A 25396-nucleotide genomic window follows, 5' to 3' on the forward strand; every position below is an offset into this window, starting at 1 on the left:
GTGTAATGTTGCGCAAAATGATAGGGAGAAGCAGGCAGCAGCAATGATGACAGGAGAAGCTGTGGACGACGAAGAATAGTGTGCATCTGTGTTCAACTAAATGCACACACATGTACTATGTACGAAGGAGTAGGTGTAGCATGGGCGAGGAAGCCGACAGGCGTGGGCCAGCGTCCGTACTATTTTGTGCTCGTCGTTCAAAATATTGTCCGTAGCCAAAATCGGCAAACTCTGTCCTCAGGCCTTCTCCGTGATTGTCAGGGGTCCTGGTAAGTGAGGCCCAGGAGACCATGTCTAGAATAGAGGAGCAGAGGTCTCTTGAGGATCACGGCAGGATCTATCACAGGTTTGACCGGCAAGCCATGGCGACATTAATGTGGTGAAGGAACCTGGGTCAGGATGACCTCAACAATCAGACCTGCGAAATTCTGGTTGCTGTGCAGCAAAGCCGGCGCTTGCTTCTGGAACACGCATGGAACCTGGCTAAGACTAAGAAGGCATATCGGTGCTATGATCAATATGATACCAACGCCGGAGATAGAAAGACTCAACTGAGATCTTTGCGCGTGCCGCCTAAGTTACACAACTTACCTTTGTAACGAGGGTGCGGTAGTCTATTCTGCGTCACATGTGGTGCATTTACACGTGAAGAACACGCGCCTCTCGACGAGACACGGCAGCTGTGAAGATCAACCAAAGCAAATGATATTGCTATACAGAACACAACTAGGTCAAAGTAGTCGAAAACACAGCGGTCAACGGGATATTCGACCCACAGAAACAACACTCATACTCGTCAGCGACCCAGGGTCGTCCAGCGGACTCGGTGGGTCGCTCGAGCCCTGATGTTTAAGACCATTCAGGTCCTGGCGAAACCGTACGCGTGGGTCAGATACGGTTGTGTCCGATGCAGAACGTTTTGAGCTAGAAGACTCTTCTGGAGAAGGCTGCTGCTCTGACGCGTCCTCGTCGTCGCTCGGGGCGTCGTCCCATGGGCGCTCAAAAGACATGTCCACGTCCACGTCAGCGGGGCCCGTCGACTGCGAGGGTGTGTGCCTCGAAGACTTATTTGGAGTATCGAGCCGAGATGAGCTCGTATGATGATGCCGGTGCGAACTGCCGCTCTCGCGTCTTCGCAGAATCTTCGTAGCGATGTACTCCTTGCAGAACTTCTTGATTTTCTCGGCCTTTTCATCCGATAACGCCTCAAGACGATTGTCCTTGTAACTCGTCGACTTCTTTTCCTTGTCAGCAATCTTCTGTGTTAGCTACACACACGTATCAGCAGACGTGAAGATCCACGGCCCGGCAGTGCGTAACATACATGTTTAGCGTGTTCCTTGAAGGCATCATGGTCCATCTGCTTCTGGTATTTGCTCAGGCACTTGACTACCACGGAGCCGACGAGCTTCATCAAGCGCTTCTCCTTCAATACCTCCTTCTCCTCTTTAGTGTGCTTCGGCTTTGGAGGTGACTTCTTTGTCGACTCGTCCTCCTTCGGAGGTGGCGGGGCAGACGCTGCTGCTTCTGCCGCGGCGGCCGCAGCTTTGAGCATTTCTGCAACCTTGTCCTTCTTCTCAGCTTCCTCCGCCTGCCACCGCTCACGCTGCTGAGTCATCAGGTGGCGTATCCTGTTCTCCTTTTCCCATTCAGGTGTCTCTCGAGATTTCCGAAGAGTACAGGGTGCCAGCGGAATGGTCGACTTGTTGATGACAGGTTCTGGTGACTCTGACCACCTGGTGCGCTTCAAGCCTTGGTACTCCTCAGAGGAGTTGTAGAATGCGAAATGACTGTCGTCGTTTTGAGGGTCCATCTGCTCATCGCCCGCCTGCAAAGATCGTTATAAATTAGACGCTAACACTAGTCAACTCAGACTCGCCTCGCGCACGCGCTTGGGTATTCGATAACCATACTCCAGCGTCGCCCACTGTTCAAGTAGCTGAAAATGGCAAAATCAGTAACAGCTTGCTAAAGTAAACATGCGCGCGTACCTTCTTCGCCAGATCTGCCAGAACCTGATTATCTGACTGCGAGCACGCCTCCACAGGTACGCTGATTTTGGAGTCCTCGACCTTATTCCGCTGGAGTAAAGGCCAAGTGATCATGCACTCCATAGCCTATAGAGTCACACATGCACATCAATGAAGCGCACGTACAGCGAGAGCAAACGGTCGTACCAAAGCGCGCACTTCGACATCGCTAGCGTAATCCTCCATAATATTGTTCATGACACTGAAGCCACGCAATCGCATGAGCTCTCGTAGAGCAGGTTGGTCTGCGGTAATCTAGCGGAGTAGAGTAATGAGATTTAAGCGATGCATTACGGACAACACTTACCTTGATACGCGTCAGTAGCTTCACCAAAACCTTGCGACTCTGGGTCTGGCGCATAGCCTGTATGACCTTGGGTACATCCTTCACAGCAATCGGCTTCAAGTCGGGCTGCCCGGGCGTCAATTTCAAACGGAAAGTTTGTGAAGATGGGCTTACAATGAAATCCTCATCTAACTTCTTGCTCTTCTTCTTCTTGTTACCCTTGAGGCCGAGCATCTCAACCTCGTCGGTGATACCAAGAGCTGATTACCATAATCAGCCCCAAACCTGCATGGCCGGATGCGCTGCTTACCGTCCAGATACAGATCATCCATTGCCGCAAGCTCTGTCTGGGTCTTGCCACCGATGAAACCGACACACTTGTCTTCGCCGCAGTAGCACATCTGTGGTTCATGGCTAGACGAGGACATTGTCAGGATGCGCAGGTAATGAGACCGTAGCACATACCCGTAACGATCGACGTTGTAGTTGAACGTTAACTCTTCGTTCTTCTTGATATTTCGGTTGGCGAAGATACCCATACGTACGCGCTTGCCGACTGACCATTTCGCTACGTAACAATTTGGGTTGCAACTGTGGTTCGCGAAACGACCGATACCGCCGCGCTTGGTGGCGTCGATGAACTAACGTGAGAAAACGGTAAATAACATGTACAGCGCAAAATATGGCTGCAAAGTCTACCTCGTCCTTCTGCAGGGCCATGAAGTAGAAATGCTGGATGCCCTCCTCACCGTATTGCCGCATACGTTTGAGCAATGATGGATGGTTGACGACATCTCCGACGTATTCATAGATGAAAGTGTCTCTGAGGCAGTAAATTAGCGTCTTCTCAATAGTGGTATAGTCTCAAGACGCACTTCCGAAGGTCCTGTCCTGCTCGCAATCCGAACCCTTTCTTTTCGGTCTGTACGATCTCAATAGGGGCGTGCTGCTTGCGCTGGAACCTGCAAAAACGGCGATCAGGTCGAATTGCCTGTTACGGACAATGAGCACAATATTCTAACCGTTGATTCTGACAGTGCGAGCGACAGCGGCAGTCTTCCGGTAGACATTCGACTTGAGTGAGCCGGTTGATGCAGTCCGAGTCATGTCCGCAGGCGTCCGACGGGTCAGATACGCCTACATCCCCAAAAGACGGCAGGACAAGGGCACGATGGTCAGCGTACGAGTTCAGAACGGCGAGGTTACACTGGGACCAGCATAGAAAGGCTCTTAAACATACCATGTTCGTATACACAGTCGCAAGTCATGCTCTCGCCGGCTTCTCGCGACCGTCCCAGACTCTGGTATTGGTAGTGGTTGTCGGGTATCTCGATGAACGTCTTCAGGGCAGCCTCTTCGGCACGAGGCAGGTCGCCAATGAGCTGTGGTTCCTTCTTGGCAGGCTTGCTCTTGGATTTCGAGCCTCCAGGCGGCGTCGTGGAGGTGCGACGGCTATCGCCGCCCCCAGGCGGTAGCGACAGCTCGTCGGGAGACGAACTAGGAGATGGCGAGTATTTATCCCGCAGGGCACTATCTACCTCTCCGTCCTTTATCAAACCATCCCCATTCTTCACCTCCCGAGTCACTTCTTCGACGACCACACTATTGTCCTCGAACAGAAGGGCAGCGGGGACCCCTTCTGGTGACGATCTCGTTGGCTCCGGCATTGTCGACGCAGATGGGGTATGTGACAGGTTCGCACCGTTGTTGAAAGAGAGTGACACCGTGGCGGTATGAAGACAAGCAGGGACAAGCCGCGAAGAGCAGTTTCGCGGTCGCGCTTGGTTCAGTCAGGTGAGGCGCTGCACTGAAGCAGCAGATTATGGCGTGGAACTAAATTAATGACTGCACAGAGTTAGGCGTGCGACTGATGAAGCACGAACATAAACGCATACCAGATAAATATTGCGACTCCCTGAACCCTTGAGCAAAACGACCTGGGGAAAGCCAGGCTCCACTAATTGGTTCGCGTCGAACCTGTCGGTATGATTAAGCGCCCCGACGGATTTGATCTCGAACCACGGCCATCTCGTCTTTAATCGCTACCACCCGCAGGGTCATGGCCTCGTCGACTTTGAAAAAGCGCAAGAGGGGTTTAGGCGAGTCTGAGGACGTTGCTATACAGATATCAGGACAACAGGAGAAGATTGGGCCCGTCCTCGGTGAGTACATGAGGCCTCCGCACAATTTATTGCTCTCAGACGCCGTGAACAAGTTTAGCCAGTTTCCCTGCATTGCAGCCTCCAAAATCCACCTCATTCCGCCTCTACACAAAAAAGGACCAATCAGGTGTGCCCAGCTCGAACGACGCTACCCTCGTCGGCGAGACAGACACAGTCGAATTCGTGTCCTCGCCCGAATCTGAACAGGCTGCCGCGGGCTGCAGCTACCTAGTCGGTGTTTACAACAAGCGGACCAAGACGACCGTACTTCGATCGGCCCCTCTGCACATTCTAGCGCGCAATGTCAAGGCCCTGAAGAACCTGAAACCGATGGAAGTATCTGTGGACGAGCGCATAAAGCTTCGGAATACTCTGGGCGAAACGTTTGGTACGAAGAAGGCCAAGGCCGCCATTCGCGCTCACGAGCGAAACCGTGTGGACATCGACGCCATGCGGGGTGTTGCTAGTCACTTGCAAGAAGACATTCAAGAGAACACGGAGAGTCTCCCGACACAGGGTGAGCATACACTATATTGATTGTCTTGCCGGGTTGCTAAAACGACTGCAGAGGAAGCCAAGGCAGCAGCGGACAGCAGTAGGCTCATTCCGCCGTACAATGCTGATGCCCAGCGGCCGGATGACGTTTACAAGCTACACGACATCATACCTGAAGCGGAGTTTAATGCTGTCCAAATTAACAACCTAAAGGGCATGAGCAGCAACAACGAGCGGGTGACTGCTCTCCCATACACTCGCTCAAACTGGGTCAACCAGCACATGTCCCTCTTATTCAGCACACCGAAGCCCAACAAGATCGAACTGTGCGTGTCTCGGCTTCAGAACACTCTGTCGCGCTAACTCGGATCTAGGAAAATCCTATTTTACATCTCCATTATGTTGGCGTTCCGTGCTGCATCACGTGTCGTCAGCGATAAGCAGGTGCTACAGGAACGCCTGAAAGTTGTTCCCAGCATTGTACTGGACGGTCTGCTATCGCGTTTCACGGAGTCGTCGAGAGACACGAACCAGTAAGGTCCAAAAGTACGACGCCCAAGCACATACTGACCCAGAATAGAGCAAAAATCACTCCGGCGATGGAGACTATGCTTTTGGCGCACATGTTTGCGCTTTGCTTGCGCGTTGACGACTACGCTACAGACACAACATTGATTGCGAGAGATTTGAGCATGTCTGCTGCAAAGTACGTTTCCCTACACACCGTTGTCGCGCTCTGTTGAAATATTTGCTTACAGAGTGAACCCTCTATTCAAGTCCCTTGGTAAGCGTATTTGTGTCCTTGCTCGCCGGCCTCGTTGACCGCCGTGCTGACGTGGATATGTACAGGTTGCAAGATCGAGACGTTGACCGCCCAAGAACTCAAGCGTCTCGGTCTCCCAGACTCCGCGGCGACAACAAAGAGGGCGCTGCTCAAGGTGCCGCTGGATTTCCCCAAGCCCCGCGTCAAGCGCACCCGCCGGTAACAGCCTCGACGCTGCGGTCTGCCCGCGCACTTGCAATACGTATATGCCATCATCGGATCATTTTCAGTCCACTGGGGCGTGGGCTTGGCGTGAGGAGTGGTCGGTCGGCTTCACAGAAGTACACTTGACTGTACTGGTTTCATGACCCGACTGTATGGTCTAACTCAATGTGCTAGCACGTTGCTGTTCAGCATCACTCCTCTCGCACTGCTCAATCAGCGCCATTGCATTGTGCGTGCTCTGCATGTACTGCTCATGCTTCAGCTTGCCGCTGACTCTCTTTCATGCAAGGCACCGCGGGCAACGAGGGTCCTACTTCCGCAGGTTATTTAGTGCCTGGATATATTTGTCAGAAGTCCTTCATTTTTACATGGGTGTCTACGCGCATTTGCTTCTGATGCCCGCGCAATTCACTGTATGATATAAGCATCGGATCCGGATTACCAACGCTCCGCTCCCCATCACCATGGGCTTTGGATGAACTATATAAGCAGACGTTGGTTGTTTTACTTTCAAAAGGAAACCAGAACAGAGCTCAAGTGTATGGTGAGCAGCAGTCGAGATTGGACTGCTCTCCAGGCTTGAATCTGCAGGAGCCAATATGCCGCTGCAGAGCTGTGACAGGCGGCTCTTCCGTGATGTAACGAACGTCGAGAGGCGTCGGAAGGGCGTCCTGAAATGAAGGTCGCATGCTCGAAAACCCAAGCCTGCGTCAACTATCGGCTAGCAAGGTCCTATCAGGTTTCAAACATACCCGCTCCATCTGCGCTCAACGTACGTTCGTCTCAGGTTACGCAAGCTAAGATCAGTTTAGAGCAGCTGTTCCTTTGTGGAGGCCGAGTGGAGTAGATACAAAATAGATAACTGAAGCGCTCTGGAAACGAGTAAGAAAATTCCACTTATCGAGTTAGAGTGATCATTTATCCGGGGAGAAGCCCAGTAACAGTGAGTTGTTGACTGGGTCTCACACAAAGCCGGAGCTTATCGGCGGGCTTTGAAATGCTAATATTGACAGGTTTAGAGCACTAGTACAGGTTCCGCTTCATTACTTTCGGTCGGGCAGCGCAGCGACCGGACGGCTAAAGGACGATGTCGTCGTCTTCCAGCAGGCAGAACTCCAGATTTTCGACTCTGAAGGTCTTCAAGTTTGCCGGCGTGCAGAAGCCACCACCGCCTCCACCAAAGGACCCGTATTTTCAACCTAATCACTCCCTTGCCTCTCTCTCTCAACCTGTCTCGCCGGGGACCTTCTCGCCGCCGTTCATTACGCAGCCCAGCACACCCATGTCTGCCAACTTCTCCTCCTCTGTTCGCAGTGTCTCGCCCTCGCCCTCGTACACTCTCAGTCACTCTGTCGCTAGCTATGCGCCTACCTACGACCCTACACGGACGATGCTGAGCCCGTCCCAGGCGTCGCTCACTCCAGAATCCGCCAGCTCGAAGAAGTCGTTCTTCAAGTTCCCGTCCCTGAGCAAGCGACCGAAGACACCGAAGTTATCGCCAGAGGATCTACCGCCAGAGCCAGACCCTTCAATATCTATGCCATGGAACTTCCAGGTGCGTCGTGTCGCGACCGCATTCTCGCACTGTTGTTGACTCCCGTTACGCGTTCAAAGCACAACGTGCACGTTGACGAGGCGTATGTACATTTACTCGTGCCCGTTTTTTTTTCTCACTTTATTCGTCAGCTTCGGTGGTCTTCCGCCAACATGGTCGGCATCACTGGCACAGATGGGTTTCACAGAAGAGGAAGTATCTGCGATACATGCACGCCGTCAACAGAACAAATCGACGCTATACAGCCTTCAAAGCAATCACTCGACCTCGCCACCACCCAGTTCGTACACAGCTACCACACGACCGAATCCACGCTCTACTTCCCTACACTATCGAGACACCGATGCCATGTCACAGCGGTCGGAATCTAGCTATGCCACAGATGTCTCTCAAAACGCGACGAAGACTGCCGAAGACTCAGTGCTGTCTTTGCCTGAAGGTGGTCCCAGCGCCTGCGTTACCAACCGCGCCGTGCTGACACGGTCATCGGATGCACTGTCCGAATCAACGCGTCGAACAACGCCTTCGCCACCGCCGCCACCACCACCATCACCACCACCACCACGAGCTGGGCCGTCACATTATGTCCCTCCATCCAAGGATGCACCTCCGAGAACACCTACAAGGCGCACCTACCATGTGGCGAACGGCTCAATCAGCTCTATGGCATCCCCACCACCTGCATATAGCTCTGCAAGGAAGAGTTCTGCTCTGGATGAAGTAGACGAGAGTTTAATATTACCGTCGGAGCTACCTGTCCTATCACCGCCAGTAGCAGAGGCAGCCGACGACGACCTGTACCCAGATGAGGAAGAGCTTGGCGAACCAGAGCCACTACCGGCAGCAATTCCGCCGAGATTCTCAGCGCGGCCACCACGCTTATCGCTGCACCAGGACACCCTTGGCGACTTATCTGGTTGGACAGAATCTCTTTTTTCCATGATACCGGCTACACCAACTCGAAAGACTGCTGCAGACACGACGCCACAGGCTACCCCGTCTCAGCAACGCTCTCCTTCTCCTTTCCGGACCCATGACGCTGGATCGTCGGCATCATCTTCACGATTAGCCTCGAATGACACTGCGGCTCCCAGTTCGTCACAGCAGTCTCGTCAGTCCCAGTCGCATAAGCCGAAGCACCTCAACCTCCAAGCCTCCTGTCCGTCACCGCCCCCATCCCCTGGTATTCCAAATATTCTATCACCTTCTGCCTCGATGGATCCACTGTGGCAAGAAGTATACGATATGGTCCGTGCCCCCACATCCAAGTCATCCACTCTCAGTCCCTCCCCTAGTTTACTCTTCCCACCAAGTACATCCGCTACCACTACATCTCCCGCTACATCAGTGGAAGTTGCTCCGGAGGCGGACGACTTACGGGACGACTTCTCACACGACAAGGAGAACCGTGATTCCAGTATGTCTACGATGACTGTCACACCTGCCACCATTGTTCGACACGTCTCCGTAGCGAAGCGAGCGCGAGCGAATATGATAAGGTCGCCACCACGGCCCGCTCATAAACCGTCCGCGAACTCGAGCATCTCTTCAACTCTTGATTTGGCGGCAGGTGACGATGACAGGACATCAACTCGGTCAGACTCGCCTGTGAGTTCGTCGTCGGCGTCGAGCGACGCGTCCTCAGGGTCGATCGCGATCGCGAAGACAGACGCCACAAGGGCGCCATCAGCAGACAGCCCGGAGAGGAAGAGTTCCGTGAATCAAGCGAACAGTGTACCCTACATCGAGACTTCTCCTCAGCCATCTCCGCGAGTGGGAGAGTTCAATGACAAACGCATCATCAACCCAGCAGTTGTTAGGGAATTCCGCGAGCAGGAAGGTATCAGCGAATCTCCGAGCCGGCCATCAACCATCGCGGGGCGGTTGGTCCCACCGGATGAGAACGATGACTCGCTGACGCCGCTCTCGTCGTTCACCGCCTCAACGTCTCCATCGCCATCGCTGCAGACGCCATCCGTAAGATATTCTGACTGGGTATCCGAAGTCATCGCGCCACTCAAGTCCTTCATTGACGCCAAATCCGATCCACGGGACTTATTCACGGATCTGCAGGAAGTTGCAGAGGGCGAAAGCGGTTCAGTGTACGCTGCTCGTGTCGTCGCACCAGGCCCCAACGACCCGACATATGTCGCCATCAAGCAGGTCGTGCTTGCGCCTGAGGGCTCGCAGAAGCTTGAAGATCTCTGCAGGGAGCTGACGCTGATGAACAAGGTCCGACACCCAAACATCCTCGCAATGGAGACGCTGTATGTCGACGTGATCGAGGATGCGCTCTGGATTCATATGGAGCTCATGGACCGCAGCCTCGCGGACATTCTCACCCTTGCCGAGCACGGCATCGTGCTTTCCGAGGTGCACATCGCGCAGTTCGCTGCAGACGCCCTTGCAGCGCTCGTCTTCCTTAACAAGCATGGCATCGCGCACCGCGACGTCCGCTCAGACAACCTTCTCGTCAACGCGCAAGGTGTCGTCAAACTCACCGACTTCACAAGTGCCGTGCGGGTGTCGAAGGCCGCGCCGGTGCGCTTTGATCAAGCAGGCGTCATATACTGGCAGGCTCCGGAGATGCGCATGTAAGTGCTAGTGTTTCGCGTATCTTCAGTTCTAGTTTTGATGTTTTGCGTTGTAGTGGCCCATATAATGCCCTGAAAGTCGACGTGTGGAGTCTCGGGGCCACGGTATGGGAGCTGGCGCAGGCGGAACCGCCATTCTCGGACGCGACAGATGCTAGCCAACTTAGCGACAGATGGCCATCTGTGGACCACCCCGACAACTATTCACGATCTTTCCATAGTTTCCTAAAGCTCTGTTCAGGGCCGGTAACGTCACGACCAGACCCAGATGTGCTGCTTAATGTGAGTGTCTTGGTCTTTACGGCTATTGTAGTTTCACTAACCAGACACCCCTGCAGGCTCCTTTGGTACAGAATGCCGACGGTCGCGATGCGATTGTCAAGCTGCTCGCCCAGTGCCGCGCGGTGGAGGAGCAGCTGATGCGAAGTTGAAGCATTTACCATGCCCACATGCACTCGTAATCTATTCCATATCGGTATACCCATTGCATTAATCATGGTCTAGCCATGGACATCGTGTTTAGCACATCTCTGTCGCATACTTGCATCTCCAGACATCTACAAATCTATCCGCCCTGCCACGCTTTCTATCGCATCTTTGAGTCGATGTGCCTCGCGTACGATGCTGTCGTTGTCATCCTCGGCACACTCCGCGACAAAGGTGGCTGTCTCGCCCGCAAAACCTGTATATACGAGATAAGAAATCGTGCGCGGGAAATAGGAAGCGCACGTACCCATGAGCTTTGTTCCGTGAGCACGCCATAACGCTTCGCTGCAAGTCAATGCATAGAGACGGAGGCGAGAATCCTCGGCACGTGTGTGCATCAAGATGTCGAGATTTATCTTCTTGACGAGGCTGTCATCGCTCGCGGCTTCTACCATCGCGATGAGGCAGTCAGACAAGGCGGTCCGGGCCTCTGATATCTGCAGGCGTGTGCAGACCGCGACCTGAGTAATGGTGGGCGTGGCTAGCGTTCGAAGTCTGTCGTCTCGCCAGTATGCTGGAGACGGCTGTTAAGTATCGTCGCATATGAGACGAGAAACGTGGAACTTACTGCCTTCGTCGTGAGCGAACGACTTCGCTATGACCTGAACAGTAGCCAGCCAGAGCTCTTCGTCCACCGAAGACTTAGCCCAGGTATTGAGCAGCTCCGCAAACGGCGTCAACAAGAAGGACATATATGGCGTCACGAGGTTCTGCAAGGGCAGTTGTCAGCTTAGAACAAAGTGCATTGGGGCATTCCGCTGACCTTGAAGTAATCTAGAAGTGCTATATACACCTGACAGAAGACGACCCTCCGCGAGTCGCCTACCTCCGAGTTAAATGCCCAATCGAAGAGCCTGCGGAAGAGCGGTTTGAAGAGAGTCTCATTAAGCTTGACGACCAGCTCGAGGAAGGCCGCGATAGCTTCGCTTTGAGCCTCTGTCTGGATCTCGCGACTAAAGGCGCAGTGTTGGAAGGCCTCCAAGAACGTCTTCGTGAGAACGCGCATGTTATCCGAGACCACCGCACGGTCGGCAGCGTGTACTGCCCTCTTGAGCACCGTAAAGAATGCACGAGTCTTTGTCGCCACAATCTGCATTAAGCCATTAGAAAAACATTCAACGAATACGCGCATGACAAGACTCACGTCGCCTTTAGATGATAGGGTAGCCCAGTATTCGCACAGGGCTGGTACTAGCACCTTGGATGGGATCTTCTTCGCGACAGCCTTGACAACAGTCCAGATGAGCGCGGTAACAGACTGGGACGCAGAAACGGTCGAGTCCAGGCACAGGTCGACGATCTGTGTAAGGTCCGCACTGCCCCAGAAGTTCGGGATAGACCCCAGTAGAGCCTGCAGAACAGCTACAGCGTCTGACGACGCAGTAAGCTCCGCATCTCTGAGGACGCCGACACACTCTTTGACAATCTCTTTGAAGTACGGGATAGTACGAGGACCAAGCTTTGAGCTGGATACAAAAAGGTCAGTTTACCGAGACGACTCGTGAATGTGTGACACGCACGTCAAGGCTAGAAGCGTAGATAGCGTTGGAGCAGTCGCCCGTCGCTCGCGGACGGACTTAATGACGAGAGGAACAGTACTGGTTAGTGCATGTTCTTCTCCAGAGACCAAGGTGTTGGTAATGGAGTTAAGCGCATACAGGGCAGCAGGGAGAAGTAGCTCGGTGTCGGCGGTGGGTATTAACTTCTTGATGATGTCCACGATCTTGATGGTTGACGCTTTCGAGTCTTGCCGCACCTTGTCCGAGACATTTGGCAGCTCATCGCCAAGGAGGTTGAAGACGCCGTCCAGGATCTAGTTCCATATTATCAGTCTCAGAGGTCACGACAGTAAGCTTGCAAACTCACAGTGGCTTCTCCAGTCTCAATGACAGCAAGTACACCAACGATGAAGTCTGAGGCAGACATGACGTTAAGAGCGTCGCGAACGGCACTATCAGCGATATTCGAGATGTACGCCATCGATGCCTCTGCCAGCTTCGCTCGCTTGGAGACCGCGATGTCTAGGAGAGTACCCAGTAGAGTCGAGCTAGTGTTCCGTTCGGGTGATGTAGAACGATTGCCTGTCGCAAGCTGTGCCAGCGCATAGCGAACAAACACGAGGATTGCGTGAGCCTGTCTCTTGGGAGAGTTCGCGTGTGAACCACGCTCTTCATCGCTGAAAACTGGTTAGAGTCCGCACACTAGGTTGTGAAGAAGGGCACGTACGGAGTTGCCTCCAAGAAAGTATTGGCCTCAGGAGTGAGCTTCAATTCCACCTCGATCAATCGACGTGCCTCTTGGAGCATCTCTGCAAGCGTCTACGTCTTACTGTTAAATGCATGCACCTCATCACTAAGATGCGGGCTTACCGAGAACTGCAGCTCTGGAGTGTAGCGACCGAGCGTAGCGAGTGGCAACGCCAAGGTGGCGACGACATCTGCCGAACTCTGGCGCACAATCTTGCTTGACACCTTGTCCACGAGGAGCAAGCACACTGGAGAAAGGAAATCGCCCGGTCCAAGGACATCTACCAAGTGAGCAAAGAAGTGGGTGCGCCTGTGTCGTGGAACGTGATTCGCCGCATCCGTGAAAACGCGCAGGAACGATCGCGAGGCGATGGCCAGCGCCAGCTTATCCGTATGCGTGCTCTTGAGCGAGCTGACCATGACAGGAACGACGCCGTCGATAGTCTGAGACAGTTTATCAACGACATGGTCTAAACTTTGGAGAGCAGAGATCACCGACTTTTTGCACAACGCGGAAGCTGTACGTGTCGTCCCGGTGGAAGACATTCGAGCCCATGAACGTGAAGACAGGCATGACGTTGCGAAGCACAGCATCTGGCGCGAGACGAGTGAGTGTCGCCATGAGGAGCAGCGCCTGGTTGAATGTCTGCGGGTTCTCCGACACCCGAATGAGCTCAACGAGCACATCTAGCCGGAGATTCGAGCCTAAAAGCGAGACACCATCTGGGATATTGGCAGAGGCGTTCTCGAGCGCGGACATGAGTAGCTGCTCGACGTAGGTTTTCTCGGCTGACGAAGAAGACGTGTCGTGAACCACCTTGGTAAGGGTTTCAAGTAGGCAGGAGACGAGCTCGATCGAACCCGGTAGCGGCTTCGAGCCGAGGAGCTCGCTCAAGAAAGAGAGTAAAGAGTAAGTGCCAGCACTTCGGCTACGTAACCTAAGATTAGAAAGATCACTGAGAAAGTCTGCCATGTACTTACCTGTCGAGCTTAGCGCGTTTGGTTGCGTGCTGGTCCACAATGTTTGGCTGAAGAGTCGATAGAAGATCGATCATGACATCGACCTCTGCTGTTATCATACTGAGGACCTTTCTGCAATCCATGGCCTACGAGGAAGGAAGATCAGCAAGCAAATCTCCGAAAGAAAGGAACCAAGAATACTCACGATATCCACATGCTCTTGCCCTTGTTCGAGCAGCACCTTGCACAGCTCAACTTTACGATCAAGGCGAAGTTTCGCGAACAGCCCGCTCTGAAGACGACTGGCAAGGACCTCCCTCGCCGCGGCAGGCGCGTCCGTCTGGAAGTACCGGCGGAGCACCTTCACGTACGCGTTCCACGGCTTGTCGGTGCGCTCGTGCAAGAGTTCGACAGCGGTGCCGTCCAGGCTCGCGAGGACAAGCACCGCGTACGCATCGGCGTCCTCGCCTGCGCCGAGCCACGGCAATTCGTCGCCCGCGAGCTTCTCGACGGCGGGTAGAAGCATCTGTGCCTTGGCCACGGTCACGACGGCCTCGAGACTGCGGAGAAGCGCGAGCTTCATGGGCAGGAGCGCGCAGCCGTTGACGTGCGAGAGTAGGAAGCAGACGACGCTCTGTTTGTAGCCCGCGTCCTTCTTGGCCTCGCCCCTGACCGGGAGCAGCTGCTGTTGGTGCAGAACGCGCAGGTACGAGGCATCGTTGACCAGGTGCTCCCTCGCCGCTTGCAGCGCCTGGAGGTATTTGTTGAAGTCGGCCCAGTCGAGATATTGCAGATCAGCTGAAAACACGAATGATCAAAGACTTGGCCTTCGCAGCGGCTGCAGACGGGCTTACCAGAGCTTTCACCATAAATGGCGTCGAAGCCATACACAGCACTCGGACTCGCAGCTTGTGCTAACCGGACCAGCGACGCGACACAGTCGAGGGCAGCCTCGCGCACACGCCGGGCGCCGTCTTGCATCGCAACGAGTACCGCGGGCACGACCGTCTGGAAGTCGATGGCGCGCTGCGTGGCGCAGTGCGCCTCGAGGAACGCCGTGGCGTGCTTCAGCGCGCAGTGCGCCACGGGCGCTAATTCGTGCGGCTGCAGCCAGACGCCCGCGAGGAACTGGAGCGCGTCCGCCCCGACGCCGACGAAGAGCGCCGTCGCGAGGTTCGAGGACAGTCCCGGGAGCGCGCCGCTCGCGTTGACGAGCATGTACACGCGGCGCATGAGGTTGACGTACTTCTCTCCGGGCGTGTCGTCCTTCGCGGGCCCGAGCCAGTTGAGTACGGCGCCAGCGGGGCATCGGATGCCTGGCAACAGGGCGAGGATGGCTGCCTGGAGACGATGCAGGGTGGCGCGCTTGCTGGGCTTGAGGACCACGGCGGTGCTCAGGCTCGTGTCGTGGAGGAACTGCAAAATACTGAGCACGTGCTAAGGACGGATTGAACAGACATCCTTACCACTTGCAGATCGCCAGAACCGCGCATGAAGTCCTCCATGCCCTCCAAGTTCTCCAGCTTCATCGTAGCGATGATTTTGTGCGCCACATCCACCCGCCGCTCACCACTCAGGTGCCCAAGCAGCGCACGGCAGACGAGGTAAGCCAGCGCCCGCGCATGCGCGTCACCCCCGTTCAGACGCCCGAGCAAGAACTCGACGTGTGCAGCAAACGCCCGCGAGCCCACGACGTTTTCTGCAATTTTCGCGGCCACGGTGACGTTTGCCTTCGCGAGCGCCTCGGTGTTGTGGTGCCCGCCCTCGGCGTCTGTGCCGGGCTGCTTCTGCGCCGCCTCCCAACGGACGGCCTCGAGGACGCCGCCGAGCAGCTCGAAGCGCGAGAAGGCGGCGTTCCCCTCGGCGGTCTTTTCTGTCGACTCGATGATCTCCCAGACGAGCGACGCGGTGCGCTGGCGGGGCTTCGAGTGGAGTAGGAAGGGGAAGAAGACCTGCTCGTAGATTGCGGTGGCCAGCGGGCCGGCGTTTGATTGGGAGACCATACTCGGATAAAAGTGCGTGGCGATGAAGCTGAGGTGCGCCTTGATAACATGTCGACTCAGAGATGCCGGAGAGTGAAGGATCTGGGAGACTGTCTGTAGGTATCCGGAAGGGTCTTCGAGTAGCAATGGTAGAAGTCCGGTTGAGTTGGAGTATAGTACTTCCAGAACCGGCACGTGGGTGTCCTGCACACGGGCAAGAAGCGCAGAACGTGCTGATACCTGGGGAAGTGAAGCCGTTAGTGAAGGTATTTGTGTTTAGGTACGCTCAAGCTTACTAGGTCAGACGGCGACAGGTCACCCTTCGCAAACTTCTCGTAAAGCTCGCGAACGGCGATGACACGAACAGCAGCGTCCGCACTAGTCGAGGCCACGACCATATCCGCCTCTTTTGTGCCCGCAAACCCTCCCGGCAGCTCCACCGACAACGAGATCAACAGCTGCTCGAGCGCATCCTTGTTCTCTCCAGCGTCCTCAAGCGCAGCCTCGAAATACATCTGCAGGAGCTCAGGGTGGCGCTGCTGGACGTGCACGAGCAGCGAGCGGCCGCGCGCGAGCACGGTTGCGTCCGGCTCAGGAGTGGACACTGCTTGCTGGATGAGCGCGTTCGCGAGGTCGCGGACGATCGAGAGCGGGACAGACTGGAAGGTGACGAGCGAGGTCAGGATGTCGGCGGCACGCTCCTCGTCCAAGCGGTTCGCGAGACTCTGCGCGAATGGACCGACGAACCTCTCGGTGCCGGCGAACCTGAGCGTTTCCTGGATCTCGGTCTCAACACCTGGGAGCCTCATCACGGTCTTGACTACCGTCTTGGAAAGTGGAGAGACCGCGCTGAGCTCTTGCGATGCGCATATACTCGCGAGAGTCCGAATGAGTTGTTTGGGGGACACCCGGGGAGCGCAGGAGGACGCTGTCTTGAGAATGGCCGAAAGCGCTTTTGAAGAGAGTGGGCATGTATGCGCGAGGGCAGAGAGGAGCAGGTAGGATGAGAGGACGACTTCGCTAACGAGCGCATCTTTCGCACTTTCAACCTCGAGCTCTGTGCACGCCTGGAGCGGTTTCATTGCCGCTGGGAGAACCCAGGCAAGCGTTTCCTCGTCCAGTGGTCCTGAGCGGAGGTCCCGCATGCGCTTCACGAAGTCCATAAGTGTTCCAGTATGGAACGCAACAAGCGCACGGTGCACAGCTGCGGCGGAAGTCGCGTTGATGGTAGAGGGGAGCAAGCTTCCGACGAAGCGAGCAAGGTCGGTGTTTGTAGGCTTGAGCATGAGCTCGACGAGGGCGTTGTGCGTGAGGGGGGTAGACGTCGATTTGTAAGGCAAGAAAGCGGCGAATGTAGACTTTTCTCTGTATACGTGTCAAAACAAGCATGGAAAGAGAGACACAAAGGGACGCACGAGATGTGTAGGATCGAGAGCATCTTTGTGAAATGAGGAGACCCCTGGTACGGCAAGAATAGCGCGAGGACAGCTTCAACATTGAATTCATGTATGCGGAAGCGTCGGACGAGCCACTCAATAATCTTGCCAGTGGGAGTCTCCAACAAATAAGGCCCTAGCAAGGGCAAAAACGAGTCTAGATTCGCATCGAGCCTAGCGTTCGCCTCGGCGTTTTGTAGTGTTCTGTCTGCCGCTTCCGCAGCAACTGAGAACAAAGCATCTTCGTAGGCAGACAAAGCGGGCTCGACGGTCTTTAGACGGAAGAAGGCGTTGACTGCAAGAGCATGGATAGACTCGAGGTCGTGGTGGTCGGCTTCGCGAGATGTGAAGAGGTAGGACGGGGTGGGTTTTCGACGAGACCTGTCGACGAGGAGAGCGGTGTTGAGAGAGGCGGACTGAGCGAGCTGCTGAGCGAGTGCAGAGGCCATGAGTCCAGTCCCAGCCAGCTGGTCAGCGTCCAAGTTAATGCTCAAATTAATTCAAAGCCGAGCTCAGAACACTTTGAGCTAGAGTATGGGCGTCTAGAAAAAAGTTGCCGTCCGCACGTGAGCTCCGGTAGCCATGTGGTACGGTCCGTCGTTCCGCGAGGCTCAAGCTTCAAGCATCAGCAAAAAAATCGGTCGTAGATCGGAGAAGGGTTACTATACAAGCGCCTAACAGTCTGGTGGACGCTGGCAATGCAAGGACAGGCGATACCAGGCTGGTAATGCAATGCAATCTCAGCCCAGACCGGTATGTCAATATCATTCCGTTCCCATCATGATATCACTAGACATGACATGACCTGCTCGTCCCAGATCTCGGTGGTGACGTGACGTCACACGCACCATCTTCCAAGACGTGACTTTCGTCAGCCTTCGCCTCTATGTCGACTCTTCGAAGACAAGTCAAAGGTTCGTTTGACCTCCCTTAAATTCATTTTTGATGTATTTCCTTTTATATTTTGATTTATATAGAGGGCACTGGTCGCTCTGTACCTCTTACTTCCCCACCACCATGCCACGGGTCTCGTCAGGCGGACGCCTCCCCCTTTCCTGCCTCTGTACCACTCAGGCTGTCGCTGCCGCCGCCATCACCATACCACATACAGTGCCCACGAACTGCTCGACGCCGTTTTTGGGACTCAATTGCGGGCGCTTGCACCTGTACGGCCTCGATGTATGCGCTCACTGACAACTCGTGGCCGATCGGGGTGCGTTTCTCCTTCCTTTCGTGCCGTGTACGTTTTTCTCTTGCCGCTAACACAATTTTTCATGTGCCCACCGAGATAACTGAACGGCGCGAATCTCGCGGGCGGCATGGCAAGCAGTGGCCTGCTCTCGTTGGTTGGACCCGTACGTTCAACGGCAAGAGCGCCGCTGTGCTCGGCATTGCACCTGCAGTGGTGCTCGGGGCGTTCGCTGCAGACAGTGTATGTACTATGCCTAGCTTGCGGCTTCAGTATTCTCACTGACAGTACGGTCAACTGACCGCATATATGGTAGCCGCGATGTCGGCTCCCACCCCCCATTCTTGCTTACACAGGCTCATATAAGGTGCGTGGCCCGCATATATGCACTTTTTTATCCATTTTCTCATGCACAGATCCTCGTTAGACATATTTTCTCATCCGATAAGCTGTTTCTCAAACATATTATGACACCTAATGTACGCCGTAACTGTGTAGCTCATTCGTTGTGTTGTTCACTCATGGAGCTTTATAATCAGCACTCAGGCTTAGCTGTGCGCGCATAGAACATGGCAGCAAGGAACAACTTGTGAGGTGCGTGCTCTCAGGTGCACACTTTCTCTATCAAATGGAGCTAACAAGCAGGACGACTAGGATATTCCAACACCTGGTGCTGCCTGGCGCACCTATCAAAATGGTGGGCACGCCGGCACCAATACGCGTGGCAGCACCTCATGATATGCGCACTGCATCCACTGTATGCGTCGCAATCTGTAGGCTCCCACGTGATGGACGCTCACATGCGCGATCAGGATTCGATCCCCACGCAATGTGCACCACTGCGAGGGCTGCTCGTCGTCGAACGCTTAGAGTGCGAGTGACACATGCGGCGGCGACATGCGGCGGCAGCACGTGGCCGCTTCGACTGTTTGACATCACTGACATGTTTATAATACCTGCCTGCACCCATGTACTTGCTGTAGCTTTGCAAATATATTGTTCTTTGTCCTGAATTATCATGTGCGAGGTAGCTCCCAATATATTGGAATATTCAATGAATTATTGCGAGCCGTATTGTAAAGGACACCCAGACTGGCGCTCGCTGGTAATGCCTTGCCAGCCCATACCAACCTCGCCAGCATGCTATGCATGCTAAAGGATCCCAGGCTGGTATGTTTGATAAAGCAAACCGGTGCTATATCTACATTGATATACTTGTTCCCAGAATGGTTACCTTTGTAAGCGAGGTTAGCTTTGCCAGGGCTGCCCAGGCTATATATGCCGCCGATTTTTTTTGCTGATGTCAAGCTAGCTTCAGTGCTGGTACTTCAGTACTCAGTTTCAATCTTCGGCCGCACATAACAAGACAGATTGCAAAAAGAGTGGGGAATAAAAAATAGGTGCTGAATAAGTCGTACGAGTATTGTGGCATGGAAGAGCAGACCAAAGATAAGTAAATAACCAATATGTTAGGACTGAGAAACATGACTGCTCCAGCTGCGCTCGGAGGTTACTACGCGATCTAGTCAACGTTGAGACTGAGCACGGGTTGCCAGGAGCTTTCAGAGACGTGGCGTAGTTCGACTAGGACAATCTTGTCGAGTGGCATCCGGTTCAAGTCCCAGTAGGGCTCAGTGCAATGCATATCCTGATGCTCCTGCTCAGAGTCGCTCGTTTCAGTAGTGGCACCGGAGGATATAACAACAGAGCGTACGTCGACGAACTTTTTGAATGCTTCAGCCGCCCGTCGTGCGAGTTGCCAGAGTATAACAGACTCCCCGTTGTATCGTTACCGAGCATTGACGATGCTTGACCACGAATTATACCCCGGCATCTGCAAGTGTGTGAACGGCGCATCAAAAGTAAAAAATTCACTGTGTCGAACTTACGTTCAGCCGGATACTGAACCTCGGAACGTCTGCGCCTGTTGTGACGGCAGGAACATCGTACTCTGGGCTTCGAGGGAACTGCATTTGGAGTGCCTCTTGGACGGTGAGATTTCCAGGAAATATTACTGGATTCTTCGCCTGATAGGGCCCTGCATTAGTGTAATACACCTTCTGAGGAATTATAATCCCTTCGTAAGAGCTTGCCCCTATATTATCAAAATAGTGGTATTGTTCCTTTGATACATTGTTTAGTGGACTGGCATCGACATCTCAGGACAAGACTCACCATGGGCTCAGCTTGATGGCTGAGAGCCCACAACAACAAAATTGGTCCACATACGTTCCCCCTTTTATAATACACCCTGACAAATGCTTCTATGCTGCAGGACTGCTTTTTGCAGCCGCACGCGGCGCCAGCATCGCGGTGCGATAAGGCCTGTCAAGTGGCTGTATCACGAACGAAGGCCCCGGCCCCGATGCTTTAGCAACCGCCGTATTCCATGAAAGGGAAGTTGATATAGATACGAGAAAGGAAGAAGGCGACTCCTAGTCAGCACCCAAGTGGCGGAGCTTTCTGAAGGACTAATCATAAGCGTTGTCTTGTGTAGTATGTGGTGTACTTCCCTTTCGCCGCTCAGATGGGTCCAGGCGTCCTGGACCTTGGCGCAGAATAGTATTTCTTTAAGAGGAATTACGTCGTACGAATTTTCGCGCATGTCCCGATATGCCTCCCGCGTGCGAATATGGAAAGCGTCTGGCGGACAAGGGTCGGCTCCGATCAAGTCAAATATCCAAGGACAGGCAAGTCAGTACCTCTAGCTGACAGCCCTGAGCAGTCCTGTCAGAATGGAAGGCTGTGAACAGTTCAATCTTCAGGAAAGACCGAGGTGACTGACTGCGCATTTTCATCTGTCATGAGCGAGTCTGTTGTATCCGACGAGGCAGGCACTGTAGCTCGAAGCAACCGCATGTGGAGCTTGTTCGCGCTTTGGCATTGCGGCCAAATCCTTCCGCGTGCAGTCTATCCAGTCTCAGTCAACCCCGAATGATCTTGATGTCACACGCCACGAGGCTCTCATCTCATCTGGTTACTCTGGTATCTCGCCTCGTCATGGCCCGGGCACAGAGGCACCTATCCGGTCGTGATATTTGAGGTTTGTCACCATCAACAGCCGCATTATCTTCGACTCTGTGGCGATGTGGTATAAGGTTGAAGAAGTTGTTTGATAACATGTGGGAGTAAGTAGATCCCTGGTGAGCTTCATTAATAAGCGCCCGCCGTGAAGCAGCGACACAACTTGCCCGAGGCGCTGATAGACTCTTCAATCGTCCAAAGTGAGCTCAGGGGCGGACGGTCCCATATCACGAGTTCGCCCGCAAACACCGCGACGTGCGAGAACTGGTACCTCAAACGTCCTTCAGATCGTACCTCGATTATTTTAGGCTTTCCACCGCATTTTACATTTCAATTCTACCAACGTGCTACCTCTGCACGCTGCCCAAAATATATTCTGAATCATTTTCCTCGCTACTGCCCTCCCCGGAGCCTACGGTACCAAACGCTCTCCCCCAGAATTTCCACGGCTCTTGCCCGGCAACGAATGCGGCTCCGATTGTCCGATACAGCCATGCCTCGATCCATTCCGAGATGATGTAAATCAGCAGCACGAAATTAGTTGCTGTGCACGAGAGCGGTCCTCTCCTGACTGCCTCGATCGGGTGCTGCTTGGGTACCACGAGCTCCAGACGACTGTATCGCAAGTGCTTTGGGAGCAGAAGCATCCGGAGCCTCTGGGACGCGGTTGCTGAGCCCCTCGGGGGCTGTCCGCCGCCGCTGCCGGTGTTTGCAAATAGTTCTCGGAAGAGACCTTCGGAAGAGACGTGACAGCAGCGGGAAGACTGACACAGAAGCCGAGCATGCGCGAATGAGGGTGCAGCGAAGATGGCAGTGAAGAATACGGACGACAGGTACGAAATCGTCAGGTGGCGAGGCTCTTTTATTGTCGTTTCGGGCTTGAACTCTTTCCTAGGGACGGCCGGGTTTCCAGCGAGGAGGGTCACACTAATACTGGTTTCGCGCGCACGGCGTTGGAGGAACACTTCGACCCTTCTCCTCGCGAAGGCTTCAACCCACGTCTCAGGCTGCCACCCTACGCCTCCTCCTCTACGTGTTTCCTCCGCCCAGCCGTCTGTTGCAGGAAAAGGATCTGGTCGCGCATACACCCTGAGACCTTTCCTGTAGTGCAAGAGCCATGCTTGGTACAAGATCCGAGGCATAGACGAGACGAGGGCGAGTGGCTGCAGGAGGAGTGACCATAGTAGATTACCGGACGCCAACGGTGAGCAAGCTGATGGCGTTAGGAAGGCTGCAAGCTTAACAGGCCCTACAGAGTCCTCTAGGCGGCCTGTGCAAGTGTGCAAGAGCACCCGCACTCTTGGTACAGGCGGTGGGGTATCTGTTACCGATGAAGTCGGCGCTATGGGCATGTTGACGGATACGCAGTAGTAACCGGAGCGATCATTGAATGGCGAAACGTGGAATTCTCGCGGGAATGTCCATTGATGGGTAAACCTATGGCTTGAGAGCTGAGTATATCACGCAACTCGCATGCAAAAAGGCCTAACCCCTTAGGAAGAGACCGGTCTTTTGTCGGGCCTACCGAAAGTACGTGGACATGTTTTTCGCCAAACGTATTGTGTATCTGAATCGAGTTAAGCTAGGCAACCATCTGCAGTCCAACATCTGACTCACTTCGAGGACGACAGCCAACGGCTCGCCCCCGTGTTCATAGCAGAAGTAGACGGTCAAGGGGTTTACACCCTCGAATCCGAGATAGCTCGGCATGGTCAGCATCCACGCGTCCTCGAGGTCCGCGGGATCCAGTCCGTGGCGTCCGAGGACTTGTTTCAACTTTTCCACGATGCTCGACTTGTACTGCTCTTCTGCGAGATACGCCGACGACCTGAGGCCCGTGGTCCTCCAATACAAACCCCCGTAACCGAACAGCCAGCCACCACCGAGATCCAAGGCATGCGCTTCCAGCGCTCGCAAGGACACAAGGAAGAAGAGCGTCGGATACGTAAAGGTGTGCGAGGCGGTCTTGGGGAGAAGTCGGCTGTGGATCACCTTGTTGTGGACGATGTAACCTTTATGTGCGCTGTTATTCGGCGATGGCAATGCCCATGAGAGTATAGTCGCCGCTAAAAGTGCCAAAGCGAGGATGAGCAGGGCAATATGATACATATGAGCTGCACGATGTGCTACTCATTTAACAGGTTGAAAGGATGGGCAAGTTCTGAGACTCAAGACTTAGGCCTCAGGCTTCAGGCTTGGACGTCTCATTGACCATGTCGTTCGAGCCGTTCATCCAGTCTAGCGCGCCCGGACTTCGCCGGTCGGAGACTGCGTCGGACATCAAAGGTGACGTCTGTCCGTGTGGCGACCTACAATATTCAAGCGAATCCTTAACTAGCAGCTCCACATCACGATGTCACACTCATTATAAACACTGGAATGAACGTGCATGGTAGTGATATACGAGCTTCTGTCGTGATAGAAAAAAGCCAGGCTTCAGCTGTGAAAGAGATATCCAGTTTCCGGAAGGCTTCAACTTGAGGTCGGTGCAAACGTCCGGGGATCGGGCAGCTTGCGCATGGGTGCAAAACGCGATAATCCGACATGACTAGCCTTCTAACATTTGCGTTGTATATGCTAGACACGTCACCAAGCCTACATCTTCACGTAGTCCATCTCGACTGAAGGGGTGCTTTCGGTATATCCAGCAAAATGTGGACAAAGCAAACGGCAACACGGCAACCGCTGTTAACGCGGTGCGATTCGCCACGGCACCAGTAGTTGACGCTACATGACTTTGCTCGCGCTTGCCGCTCATCTCCGACGGAGCATGCTATTCTCAAAATGCAGCCAGTTGCGCAGATTCTTGTGTATGCGGGGAAATAAAAATAAAATATATATATTCGTCAAGTCTCACTGTGCATGTTCCTCCATGGACTTCTATCTAGTACTTCTACCCTTTAGGCTCTGGCCCTGACAGCTACGAGTATCTGTAAACAAATGGAGACTCCGTGTTTCGGCCCGAGGGCACTTGTTTGATCGCATATGTCAAATACATAGTGCCGGAAAGTTGGCATAGTGAAGGGGGTCATTATTCTGCTACAGATTAGAGTGCAGTCGAGCAAGATATAAGAGAGCAGCAAGCCGAGCCATAGTGTCGCACAAGCTGCACAGCCCAAGGGTGGTAGCTCAGAACAGGCTGCCATGACCCCTCAGAAATGTGCTCCAGCTCTACAAGTCTCAGCCTCTCAAAGCGAATGGCGTTGACATTCCAATCCGTCTCGGGTGACGGGATATGCGCATGTTGCTGTACAGATTTCTGGTAAGCATGAGGGCAGAATTTGGGGTGTCAACTTAGCATCCACCTCGTAAAATAGTTGGATCGCGTGTGCAACCTTCTCGGCCAGGACTGACAGAAGAACTAGTTCTGGATGGCCCGCGCGTTCTGTACCCTAGATGTTGCAGTTCCAGGGCGCGTACCCGGGCCGCTTGTGATCATTCATCACCGCCATAGATTTTACCAGGCAGGATGAGACACTCACATCGAGACGGAGAGTAAACTTCAGCTTGGTAGAGCTGGACGTGGGTATTCGCTGTTTAAAACGCGTATCATTGGCGAACGCCCGTGCCAATGCGTGATGTAAGAACGTCTCCGGAGAAAAAAAGACTGAGTCTTGTCTTTCGAACGTCGCGTCGTCGTGGTCAAACACCCCCAGGGGAACCAACACGCCAGAGCGGTCGGGAGCTTTGTAAAGGGTGTGATGCTCTTGCTGAGGCGCTATGATGATCCGTCGAATTCCGAGCAGTGCGAGTAGTTTGGGTGTCGCCGCGCGCCGCCTGCCGGCCGCCATTCCAGCATCTGTCGAAAGTATACGAGAAGTGGTTCGGGATACCTGAATTTTTGCACGAAGTAAGCTGTCGTCAGAAGAGCACGACACAAATGCAATACCTCATGTTCATGCTCGAACTTAGTACTGGGTTTCATATCCGTTATGCTCAATTTTCCAGAAGCGACGAGTCGTT

The 25396-nt window shown here is 54.1% G+C and overlaps 9 protein-coding genes across 9 annotated transcripts; 3 read left to right on the forward strand and 6 right to left on the reverse strand.

Annotated features, from left to right (window-relative positions):
- Positions 1–586: 586 nt before the first annotated feature.
- PHACADRAFT_211907 (uncharacterized protein) lies at positions 587–4232 on the reverse strand. Its single transcript, XM_007398964.1, has 14 exons — positions 4212–4232; positions 3557–4161; positions 3339–3453; positions 3192–3278; positions 3016–3139; positions 2782–2957; positions 2627–2730; positions 2491–2576; positions 2338–2442; positions 2178–2285; positions 1992–2117; positions 1889–1939; positions 1325–1828; positions 587–1268 (listed from the first exon to the last, which is right to left on the reverse strand). The coding sequence occupies exons 2-14, from the start codon at positions 3981–3983 to the stop codon at positions 756–758; spliced, it is 2526 nt and encodes an 841-aa protein (XP_007399026.1). The 5' UTR covers positions 3984–4161; positions 4212–4232; the 3' UTR covers positions 587–755.
- A 136-nt stretch (positions 4233–4368) lies between these two features.
- PHACADRAFT_261280 (uncharacterized protein) lies at positions 4369–6161 on the forward strand. Its single transcript, XM_007398965.1, has 7 exons — positions 4369–4478; positions 4537–4995; positions 5047–5299; positions 5348–5506; positions 5554–5679; positions 5732–5757; positions 5823–6161. Exons 1-7 carry the CDS (start codon positions 4376–4378, stop codon positions 5957–5959), a joined length of 1263 nt encoding a protein of 420 aa, XP_007399027.1. The 5' UTR covers positions 4369–4375; the 3' UTR covers positions 5960–6161.
- An 887-nt stretch (positions 6162–7048) lies between these two features.
- Positions 7049–7555, forward strand: PHACADRAFT_164621 (uncharacterized protein; the record flags this gene model as incomplete). The annotated part of the gene is made up of 1 exon (XM_007398966.1): positions 7049–7555. The coding sequence occupies one exon, from the start codon at positions 7049–7051 to the stop codon at positions 7553–7555; it is 507 nt and encodes a 168-aa protein (XP_007399028.1).
- A 1452-nt stretch (positions 7556–9007) lies between these two features.
- Positions 9008–10541, forward strand: PHACADRAFT_100565 (uncharacterized protein; the record flags this gene model as incomplete). The annotated part of the gene is made up of 3 exons (XM_007398967.1): positions 9008–10110; positions 10167–10392; positions 10449–10541. 3 exons carry the CDS (start codon positions 9008–9010, stop codon positions 10539–10541), a joined length of 1422 nt encoding a protein of 473 aa, XP_007399029.1.
- A 126-nt stretch (positions 10542–10667) lies between these two features.
- Positions 10668–17669, reverse strand: PHACADRAFT_101069 (uncharacterized protein; the record flags this gene model as incomplete). Its single annotated transcript, XM_007398968.1, has 16 exons — positions 10668–10792; positions 10844–11110; positions 11165–11306; positions 11360–11671; positions 11732–12062; positions 12111–12409; positions 12463–12772; positions 12823–12914; positions 12966–13286; positions 13351–13771; positions 13824–13948; positions 14008–14600; positions 14657–15201; positions 15261–16024; positions 16081–17149; positions 17200–17669. 16 exons carry the CDS (start codon positions 17667–17669, stop codon positions 10668–10670), a joined length of 6186 nt encoding a protein of 2061 aa, XP_007399030.1.
- A 1543-nt stretch (positions 17670–19212) lies between these two features.
- PHACADRAFT_261283 (uncharacterized protein) lies at positions 19213–19424 on the reverse strand. Its single transcript, XM_007398969.1, has one exon. It carries the CDS (start codon positions 19377–19379, stop codon positions 19218–19220), a length of 162 nt encoding a protein of 53 aa, XP_007399031.1. The 5' UTR covers positions 19380–19424; the 3' UTR covers positions 19213–19217.
- Positions 19425–19931: 507 nt separating this feature from the next.
- On the reverse strand, positions 19932–20587 carry PHACADRAFT_31166 (uncharacterized protein; the record flags this gene model as incomplete). The annotated part of the gene is made up of 3 exons (XM_007398481.1): positions 19932–20183; positions 20299–20532; positions 20585–20587. The coding sequence occupies 3 exons, from the start codon at positions 20585–20587 to the stop codon at positions 19932–19934; spliced, it is 489 nt and encodes a 162-aa protein (XP_007398543.1).
- Positions 20588–21735: 1148 nt separating this feature from the next.
- PHACADRAFT_211911 (uncharacterized protein) lies at positions 21736–23628 on the reverse strand. Its single transcript, XM_007398970.1, has 3 exons — positions 23051–23628; positions 22924–23000; positions 21736–22870 (listed from the first exon to the last, which is right to left on the reverse strand). The coding sequence occupies exons 1-3, from the start codon at positions 23540–23542 to the stop codon at positions 21781–21783; spliced, it is 1659 nt and encodes a 552-aa protein (XP_007399032.1). The 5' UTR covers positions 23543–23628; the 3' UTR covers positions 21736–21780.
- Positions 23629–24729: 1101 nt separating this feature from the next.
- Positions 24730–25295, reverse strand: PHACADRAFT_261285 (uncharacterized protein). The gene has a single exon (XM_007398971.1). It carries the CDS (start codon positions 25222–25224, stop codon positions 24826–24828), a length of 399 nt encoding a protein of 132 aa, XP_007399033.1. The 5' UTR covers positions 25225–25295; the 3' UTR covers positions 24730–24825.
- Between the last annotated feature and the right edge of the window lie 101 nt (positions 25296–25396).

The sequence above is a fragment of the Phanerochaete carnosa genome (genome assembly GCF_000300595.1).
Source record: "Phanerochaete carnosa HHB-10118-sp unplaced genomic scaffold PHACAscaffold_8, whole genome shotgun sequence".
NCBI lineage: Eukaryota > Fungi > Basidiomycota > Agaricomycetes > Polyporales > Phanerochaetaceae > Phanerochaete > Phanerochaete carnosa.